Source organism: Oryctolagus cuniculus, chromosome 7 (genome assembly GCF_964237555.1).
Source record: "Oryctolagus cuniculus chromosome 7, mOryCun1.1, whole genome shotgun sequence".
Taxonomy (NCBI): domain Eukaryota; kingdom Metazoa; phylum Chordata; class Mammalia; order Lagomorpha; family Leporidae; genus Oryctolagus; species Oryctolagus cuniculus.
The window spans coordinates 37,882,704-37,892,567 of NC_091438.1; the positions used below are offsets into that span (position 1 = coordinate 37,882,704).

The following is a 9,864-nucleotide window of genomic DNA, read 5'->3' on the forward strand; positions in this document are numbered from 1 at the left end:
CTCCCAGGGAAATTCTCTCCTCAGGACCAAATGGGTTACCTGACCTGATAACATGGGGAAACGAAACCTTCTCAGACACCCTAAGGGAAGCCCCTCTACTCTGCCTTGTCCAGCAAATCTTGGGAGGAATGTGCTAATTTTTACCCAACAAATCCTTCTGCTAGGACTCCCCATCCTTTTTTCCTGGAGGAGAGGGGGAGGTGGGTAAACAGACTCCCTTAGAAACCTAGGGAGTCCAAACAAAGACTGCTCAGCTCTCTGCTGAGCACCCTACCTGGCCTGCCAGTGTATTCTCCCCATTCAACCATGGAAACTCACTCTCCTTCAGTCCAAGTTACTGGGCCCTCTCTCCCTATCTCTTCCATTCTGACAGATGCCTTATCCCCAATAAAACCTTATCACTTTGCTCTCTGTCTCACACCTGAATTCTTTCTTGCATGAAGACAAGAACCCCATGGCTTCCATGGTCTTTTCTCCAGTGACAGAACTATAAATGTTCTACTGAGCTTTTCTTCTTCATGCTTTTTTTCAATCAACATGTCTGAGAGTTTTGTGTAAAGCAGTACTTTGAACGTATAAACCCAGAAAATATTGGCTTCAAAGAAATGATTGGTGATGTTTTTCTGAAGATTGCATATCACCAAGGTCATAGTAAACTTATATTAGGCATGTGGTATTACTGAGGAGGAACTGGTCAATTCTATTATAGCTGAACAGGGCTCTTGAGAACTGAAGAATGACATCAAGACAGGAACGATACAGGAGGGGTGAGTCATCCCAGGGAATTTGTGCTGATTTATTAGAAAATGCATTTGTAGTACCGTTTCACCTGTTTGTGGAAATAAAAAGTCTGTGGAGCAGTGCATTGATTCAAGCTGAATGTTTATGTTGATTCTGAACTGACCCTTTTCTGGTTTATGTTAAAATTTCCTTTTTCTGTGAAGAGGGTACATGGTCAATTTTAAAAAGTTTTTATTTTAAGGAAAGACACAAACAAAAAAACAAATAATACCGACTTTGTGTGGTTTACTCACCTACTTGCGTTTTCTTTTGGAGAAGGCGATGGTCTATGAGTTTCCGAGATTTTGGATGCGTGCCTGTATATAACCTTTAAAATTGTTGAAATTACACAAATTAACACTGCATAAAGGACCCTCCTTTAGACAACTAGGACTGTCCCTCCACTGGGTGAGGTGAGGTGGACACCTGGGTGTGGGGCTCCACTGGGCTTTCACCATAAAGGGCTCAGCTTCTCACTCCGCACCAGGAACCTCTGCAGAGAGAGCTCCCTGTCTCCACTTAGCTGCTGTGCAGGCTTGGAGGGGAGGACAGTGTGATCCATGCTGGAGAAGGTGCAGCTGGGACAGTGTAAGGACAAATTTTTAGGATGGAGAGGCTTGTATCTAGGTTCGGCTCTGGTAAACAAGTAACTTGTCTGCCGGATGACCTTCTCCTGCTCCTTGGGAGCCTGGCCAGTTCCTGGGGAGGATAAAGGAATGTTTTTGATAAACAGGTGGGCATGATTCGTCTTGGCTCTCTGGCCAAGATCCGAGACAGGATGCACTGCTTGCCTAAAATCTTGGCAATGAGCCACCTTTGTCTTGGGGGCTTTAAGAGGGAGCCAGAGCAAGCCTCTGCTGCTGCTGTTTCATCCTGGGGGAACACGCAGTCAAACTGAACGTTGAATGTGCTGGTGATGATTACTGATGATATTTGGGTTTCAGTATGGATCCTTTTCCAGTGCTGTGTGAAGATTGCCTAGTGGTAAATTCCCGGGTTGAGTCCCCTACTCTTAGGGACTCCCCCTCCCTCCCTGTTCTTTCTTTCTCTCTCTCTCTCTCTCTCTCTCTCTCTCTCTCTCCTACTTCTTAAAATTTGCTACTTAAATAAACTGCTTGTTTCTTAATATTACAAGGCTTGATGCGTATTTCTTGCAGATCAAACTGAAAGTAATTAAGTCTGTGCACAGCAGACAGCTGAAAAAACAATTTGCTGTCACAGACAGAAACAAGCTCTGTTAGTACAAGAGCCCCGTCTTCAACTCAGGGAGGCTGCCGTGGTGCTGGTCCCAGGGATGTGTGAGTTTAACCAAAGGCAAGGGATCCTAGAGTCTTTATAAGAGTGTCCAATGGAGCACAGACTTACAGACCCAATATGTCAAGGCTGTGACCTTCATCTTCCTTCTCTTTAGGTTGCCATGACCCAGCGGGGCTTCCTGCTGCTCCTCCTTGTGGCCACAGGATGGCAAAGTGCAGGTGAGTCCTCACACTGGGAGCAGCAGGTTCCCAGCTCAGCTTTGGAGCTTAACAGCAGAACGAGGCTGGATCCAGGCTAGAGAGGGTGTTTCTTTTTTTTTTTTTTTAACTTTTATTTAATAAATATAAATTTCCAAAGTACAACTTTTGAATTATAGAGGCTTTCCCCCTCATAACCTCCTTCCCATCTGCAACCATCCCATCTCCCACTCCCTCTCCCATCCCATTCTTCATCAAAATTCATTTTCAATTATCTTTATATACAGAAGGTCAACTTAGTATATACTAAGTAAAGATTTCAACAGACTGCATTCACAGATCGACAAGTATGTGGGCTGATTGCTCATTTCTGGAGACTCGGGGTACAGAGCCATAGCTGGGAGGGTGTTTCCCGTGGCACTGGCTGGGGCCAGGTTCTGTGCCTCTGTGTGATCCTGTGGAGGCTCCAGTGAAACTGTCTGTCCTGTGCTATTCCTCATTCTGTGGTCTTGACCTTGAGTTTCCATGGGAAGGGCATAGTCAGCTTTATGCTCAGAAATGTTGTCTTGATGATTTTCCTAAAAAATCAGAGTGATGTCATCTTAACATCTGTATTTTATTTCTTGTTTCCTTTTTTTTTCCATGAAAAAATGTTTTTAGATATCTTTTTCATTAATCTTCACAAAGCTCTGTTTGGTAGCTTATTTGAGGAACAAGGATGATGAGGCTTCATTATGTGAAGTTAAATCTAAGGATACAGTGGTGAGGGTTGGGTCCCTTGCACTTGAACACCCCTGCCCTTGCAGATCATAGTTGTTCCCATTCCTACAGACATTTAGAGCAGTTTACAGAGCTGGAGTTACATACAATGGTCTTCATTCTGTGCCTCTGTTAGTCTCCTGGCCACTGTCTCCCTCTTCCCTACATCACACCTCAGGTTCAGCCATGTTAAGCTATTTAATTTTTTGAGTAGGTTGAATTATGATTTCTTTTTTTTACATGGTCTTGGATATGGTGTTCCCCCTGTCTTTAATTCACTTCCCTTTCATCCTACAGAGAAATCTTGTATATTTCCTAAGAACACACTTGGGGGTCGCCTGGACTCAGAATCCTCTTGGGTCTCACACATCCCATCCTGACGACTCCTGCCTCCATTCTGGCCTATCCCCTCTCATATCACACACTTTGGTTTGCTGGCATGTCTAGCTCTTTTCATTTATTCTTCTCCATATAATTTTGTTGAGTATCCATTCGTCCCTGGGGAGGCAATTCGTGGGGATGTTGAGTGTGTTGGAATGCCCAGTGTCTAGGGCAAGGAGGGTCACAGTTGGTGTAAAGTGGAGGGGTTGTGCATGCAGCCTGCTGAGTGCAGGGTCAGCAGAGCTTTATGGAGCTGATCTGGGTCTCCCAGGGCTGTGGATCGCGGGCAGCTGGGCACTGCAGTAGGGGTACAATGGTTTTGGGATCTGGGACAAAAGGACACTGGGTTTTTTGTCAAAGCAGGAATGAGATTCGAACTCTTCTTGTTCTGTAGCTGTGGCCTATACAGATCCCTCGGAATGGAACTGTTCGTATTCTCCAAATCTGCCCAGAAGCTGCAAGGAAATCAAACAGGAGTGCCCTAAATCACGCGGTGAGTGCTGAGACATCTAGGCAAAACCAGGCAGTGTGGTCAGGGTCTGTCCTCTGAGAGTGTAGTTTCCTTTAGAAGTTTTGAAAAACTTGTGGCAAAATATACATATAAATATATAAGTTCTATAATAAATATATTTATAAATATTCTTTTTGCACATTGTAGGTCTGCCCTAGGCACAGGGCCAAGAACTCTTGAACCTGGGGTGCTTGCAGCAGCCTTAGGCACGTGTGGTAAAGGATGCAGGGTCGGGGAGACATTACGCTGTGTTCCTGGTTCCCAGGGCCTTTCTGGGTTATGATGAGCCCCACCAAGAGCTTGCATATCTGGTCCTCTCTACAGCCTGTATTTCCTCTGTACTGAGAATGGGGTCATCTACTAGACCTCTGCGATATGGCCTCAGGGGGTGGTGGCTGGACTCTGGTGGCCAGTGTGCACGAGACCTCATGGCTTGGGAGTGCATGTTGGGTGATAGATGGTCCAGTCAGCAGGGCAGCGGAGCAGATTACCCCGAGGGGGAAGGCAACTGGGCCAATTACAACACCTTTGGGTCTGTGGAGGCAGCCACAAGTGATGACTACAAGGTAGGTACCATGCCTCTTTCCCACCACTTGGGCAAGGTGAGGAGTTGAGTTTGCAGGGCCACATGCAGGCAGGAGGGAGAGCTCTCGGGTAGGGACATGGAGTAGGGTTGGAGAAGAAGGCTTAGATGTCTACATGATCGACTGGAGTAGTGGTGGGGAGTCATTGTTTGCTGAACGTGGGGTTGTCTGAGGCTGCTGTCCATGTCCCACCTGAGCCCCGAGCCACCAGCTCAACCAGGGCTGCCCATGGGGGTCTTCTGCCAGATGGGACCTCCTGGGCTGGTTGTCTCAGTATGTGCTGCTCCCCAGAACCCCGGCTACTACGACATCCAGGCCCAGGACCTGGAAATCTGGCACGTGCCCAACAAGACGCCCCTGCAGCACTGGAGGAACAGCTCCCTGCTGAGGTACCGCACCAACACTGGCTTCTTCCAGCATCTGGGACACAATCTGTTTGGCCTCTACCAGGTACACAGGGCTCTGGATGTGGGCACTTTGGTGAACAGGGAGCATGTGTTAGGGGTGGTGCAAGTCAGCTCTGTTGGTCCCACATAACCTCTGAGCACCTGTGCTTGCCTGTTTCTCCTGCTTGTGGTTCACTGTGAATCCATGTCCTGCCTCTCCCAGAAGTCTGAGCAAAGGAAGGGCGGAGAACTGTGGAGTCTGGGGAGAGAGGCAGGGACTAGGAGCTTGGGACTATTGGAGAGACATAGCTCTGGGGAGAAAGGAATCAGAGTTATTGAAAGTGGTTTCTGAATTATGAATTGGCTTGTAGGAATACCTACCTTGTCACAGTTTGGCAGCTGCTCCACTCTCCTCACTCAACTCCTCTTTTACACTTTGCAGAAATACCCAGTGAAGTACAGCTCGGGGAAGTGTTGGACTGACAACGGCCCAGCGATTCCTGTGCTCTATGACTTTGGTGATGCTGAGAAAACTGCATCTTATTACTCACCTCTGGGTTGGAGTGAGTGCCACCATTAACCTTTTGGTGCCTTCACGGGAAATTATCACTGACAGTTCATTATTGCTGGTATTCACTGAGCACTTACAACATGCCTGACTGTTCTCTAGGAACTCAACATGGTCTTCTGTCATTTATTTATCATGAGACAATGATGACATGATAATCCCATTTCTGAGAAAATTAGTACAGAAGAGATCCAATATGCTTGACTAGGGTATAGCTTCACTAACGTAAGTTGCTTAAGTTGCTCCTGATATGATCAAAAGTGGGAATTTACCTCTTGTAAGAGTTAAGGAAAGGCACAAGATACTGTTCCCAGGAAAGAAAAACTGGCAATGTGATGAGAGAAAGTAATTTCTGTACTGAAGAATAAGCTATTAATGATCATAAGACAAACTTTTTTTTAAAGACTTATTTATTTGTTTAAAAGTCATAGTTACACACAGAGAGAAGGAGAGGCAGAGAGAGAAAGATCTTCCATCTGCTGGTTTACTCCCTAGATGGCTGCAATAGCTGGAGCTGTGCTGATGCGAAGCCAGGAGCCTGGAGCTTACTGCAGGTCTCCTAGTGTGGGTGCAGGGGCCCAAGGACTTGGGCCGTCTTCTACTGCTTTCTTAGGCCATAGCAGAACCGAGTGGAGCAGCTGGGACTTGAATTGGCACCCATATGTGATGCTAGCACTGCAGGTGGTGGTTTTACTTGCTATGGCAAAATGCCGGCTCCACAACAAATATTTTAGCATAGTAATATTGCAAGTGTTAAATCTCAGTTGGGCAAAGTCATTTGGGTTATGTTTTTCTGTGTGGATGAGGGGAGTGATGATGATGAGGATCCATATCTGGCGATTGGAGAAGTGTGAAGAGAAGCAGGTGGTGACACCTGATCATGGCTGATCCTTGCTGGATCTTGTAAGGTCTTCTTGGTGATCTCCCTGTTGAGTCTCATTTCTCCTCCAAGTCCTAGACAGAGGAGCATCCCTGTGTAAAGTCCCAGGGTTAGTTCTGTCTTTCTACACAGAGGGAATTTCCCACAGGGGCTAGTTCAGGATTCAGCTGCACCTGTCACTGGCCACAGACAGAGGTGCTGGGTTGGACTGTAGGCTGGACTCTGGCCTTAAGGAATCACTTATCAGGTCAAGCTGTTTCTAGCCCCTTCTTTTTAATATTTCACTTTCTTTTCCTTTTCTTTTTCAGTTGAATTTGTTGCCAGATTTGTCCAGTTCAGGGTGTTTAAGAATGAGGGAGCAGCCAATGCACTGTGTGCTGGAATGAGAGTTAGTGGCTGTAACACTGAATTCGTGAGTTTTCTTGGAGACCAGTTCCATGTGGGTGTGTGTATAGGTGCATATGTTTATGTGTGCTTGTATAGATGTATGTGTGTGCATGTGTATAGGTCTATGTGTGTGTGTATAGGATTGTTTGTATGTGTGTATAGGTGTCTCTTTGTGAATGTATCTTGTTATACCTGTGTGTATCTTTACTCTCTTGCTCTCATATACTTTACTATCATAATTCTGTCGTATGAACAGAACTTACTTTAATGGGGTTCACCAAGATGTATGGATGAATAACATGTTCAGAATCATTGGTGTGTGAGAAATCCTGTTGTGTTGAGTGAGCAGCAAGGTGTTGTGTAATTTTGTAGCATGAGGTAGAGCCAGGGGCTGATGATGGAAATACTTACAGGAACCAGAACATGGAGGGACTTTGTCTAATGTTAACGATTTGGAATATATATTTTGGAAGATGGAAATCATTGGAGAATTTTAAAGAGGACTGTCCTGATCAACTTTGTTGTTACTAAGATGATGCCAGTGTGTGTGTATGTGTGTAGAAGATGTGGATTCAAGGGGAGAAAATTAGTGGCAAGGACAGTTTGAATTAGGTGCAAATATTATTGTAGAAGAGGGTGGATCCGAGTCATGTCTTTTATAAATTTTTAAAGAATTTATTCACTTTTTAAAGTTAGAGTTACAAAGAGAGAGGGAGGGAGGGAGGAAGGGAAGAGAAAGAGAGAGGGAGGGAGAGAGCTAAGAGTGAGAGAAAGAGAGCGAGAGCAAGAGAGAGAGAGAAAGAGAGAGAGAGAGAGAGAGATGTCTTCCATCTGCTGGTTCACTCCCCAAATGGCTGCAAAGGCCGGGGTTTGGCCAGGCTGAAACCAGGAGCTAGGAGATTTTTCTGGGTTTCCCACGTCAGTGTAGGAACCCAAGCACTTGGACCATTTTCTGCTCATTTCCCAGGTGCATTGCAGGGAGCTGGATTAGAAGTGGGGCAACTTGTCTCAACCAGTGCCCATTTAGGATGCCTGCATTGTAGGCATCAGCTTTACCTACTATGCCACAATGTTGGCCCAGTCAGTGTGTTCTTGATAAGGTTGGATGAGCATGGATGGATTCCAGAGACACACAGATGATAGACTGAACATGTTTTGATTATCAGGTGATTTTGTGGGCAAAGGAAATGAAGACATTAGGTGTTTGTTTTGGTGTTTTCAGTTACTAAAGATAGGGTGCAGAACTTTTCAAGGTAAGTGGACAGAGTCTTTTTTTTTTCTCAGTGGAGATGAAATACCTGTGAGATATCTGAGTAGACACACCTTTGAGTTGATTGTATATGGAGGTCTCAAGTGTAAGCAATATCTGGACAGGAATGAGAGATTTGGGACTTAGTGCTGTTGGATGATGCTTTAAAGTTATGAGACGTTGAGCCAGCATAACAGGAAACTGAAGTGTATACTGAGCCTTAAGTGTTTAGGACATGTGCAGATGAATGCTCGGTGGGTCTGAGAATAAATGCTTTGAAGGATAGATAGAAGGGCCAGTGTTTTGATGCAATGGGCTAAGCTGCTGCTTGGGACAACTGCATCCCATATTTGAGTGCCTTGTTTGAGTTTGACTACTGTGCTTGGTATCCTGTTTCCTTTTTTTTTTTTTTTAAAGGATTTATTTTTTTAAAGGATTTTATTTGTTTGAAAGGTAGAGTTACAGACGGTGAGAGGGAGAGACAGAGAGAAAGGTCTTCCATCCACTGGTTCACTCCCCAAATGGCCACAATGGCTCAGCTGAACCAATCTGAAGCCAGGAGCCTGGAGCTTCTTCCAGGTCTCCCACATGAGTGCAGGAGCTCAAGGACTTGGGCCATTTTCTGCTTTCCCAGGCCATAGCAGAGAGCTGGAGCAGATGCGAAGCAGCTGGTACTAGAACCAGCGCCCACATGGGATGCTGGTGCCACAGGTGGAGGATTAACTTACTGGGCCATAGCACTGGACCATGTACCCTGCTCCCTTAAATGCTGTTGGGAGGCAGCAGATGTTGGCTCAAGTACTTGAGTCCCTGCCAGTCAAGTGGAGTTCCTACCTCCTGATTTCTGCACAACCCAGCTGCACTTATTATAGTCATTTTTGGATTGAATTTGCCAGTGTAAGATCTATCTCTGTTACTCTTTCTTCCTAATAAATAAAGACATTTTGTCTCTTAAAAAAAAGAAAAGTACAAAAGAATTAAGAAGGTCAGTACTGTTGAATCCTGTGGAGGACAGGGTTTTGGGGGAGGGAGTGGTCAAAATCTCATAGTTTCTGGCCAAGGACTCCAGAGAACTTGGCCATTAATCACCCACTGGTGTCAGCAGTGAATCTCAGACTTCTTGTATCCCTTCTTTGTGTTCCCAGCACTGCATTGGTGGAGGAGGATTCTTCCCGGAGGGCAATCCCAGGCAGTGTGGGGATTTCTCCGCCTTTGACTGGAGTGGATATGGAACTCATCAGGGTTATAGCAGCAGCAGGGAGATCACCGAGGCAACTATGCTGATGTTCTACAGATGAGAGCTCTGTGGTGTGGGACCAGGAAGCCATCTCCAAATCCCAGACTGTCAGAGACAGAGGAACTGGAATTGTAATAAGGAGGGGGAAGAATAAAGTACATCAATTTGCAGCTCTACGTGTCTTTGATTCTTTCTATAAGTCAGCTAACAACCTGGGAGATATATAAAAGAGCACGTAGTTGTTCTAGTGAGTTCCAACACGAATATTCTGTGCTTGGAACACAAGTAACCCCTCTTTCTAGGAAGTCCTGAATGAGGCACAGGGGCAAGTATTTCAAGTTAATTTCTCCCTAATGTATTTTCTTTTTCCCAAAGAAACTTTTTATTTAAGGAATACCAGCTTCATGCATTTCATAAGTACAACTTAGGAATATAGTGATTCCCTAATGTATTCTTAGTGACTGAGTAAAGTCTTCAATACAAAATACCTTATAAAAGAACACTGATTAGATTTGGCAGAAACACAGGAAACAGAGGGCATAATTACCCACTGCATTTTTTTTCTGTTTTTTTTTTTAAATTTTATTTAATGAACATAAATTTCCAAAGTACAGCTTATGGATTACAATAGCTCCGCCCCCCATAACTTCCCTCCCACCCACAACGCTCCCCTCTCCCGTGCCCTCTC

At 45.2% G+C, this 9,864-nt stretch overlaps 1 protein-coding gene across 11 annotated transcripts; it reads left to right on the forward strand.

The window, feature by feature from the left end:
* The first annotated feature begins 1,178 nt into the window (after nucleotides 1-1,178).
* LOC138843267 (intelectin-1-like) lies at nucleotides 1,179-9,346 on the forward strand. 11 transcript variants are annotated; one of them, XM_070077468.1, is made up of 9 exons: nucleotides 1,179-1,368; nucleotides 1,938-2,094; nucleotides 2,192-2,255; nucleotides 3,769-3,867; nucleotides 4,033-4,451; nucleotides 4,761-4,919; nucleotides 5,247-5,418; nucleotides 6,612-6,715; nucleotides 9,085-9,346. In XM_070077468.1, the coding sequence occupies exons 5-9, from the start codon at nucleotides 4,233-4,235 to the stop codon at nucleotides 9,235-9,237; spliced, it is 807 nt and encodes a 268-aa protein (XP_069933569.1). In that variant the 5' UTR covers nucleotides 1,179-1,368; nucleotides 1,938-2,094; nucleotides 2,192-2,255; nucleotides 3,769-3,867; nucleotides 4,033-4,232; the 3' UTR covers nucleotides 9,238-9,346. The 11 variants fall into 11 exon arrangements, with proteins under 11 accessions (XP_069933569.1, XP_069933567.1, XP_069933574.1 ...); XM_070077467.1 differs by lacking the exon at nucleotides 1,179-1,368 and adding an exon at nucleotides 1,531-1,764; XM_070077469.1 differs by lacking the exon at nucleotides 1,179-1,368 and adding an exon at nucleotides 1,531-1,764 and having other exon boundaries at nucleotides 1,938-2,078.
* Nucleotides 9,347-9,864: the final 518 nt, after the last annotated feature.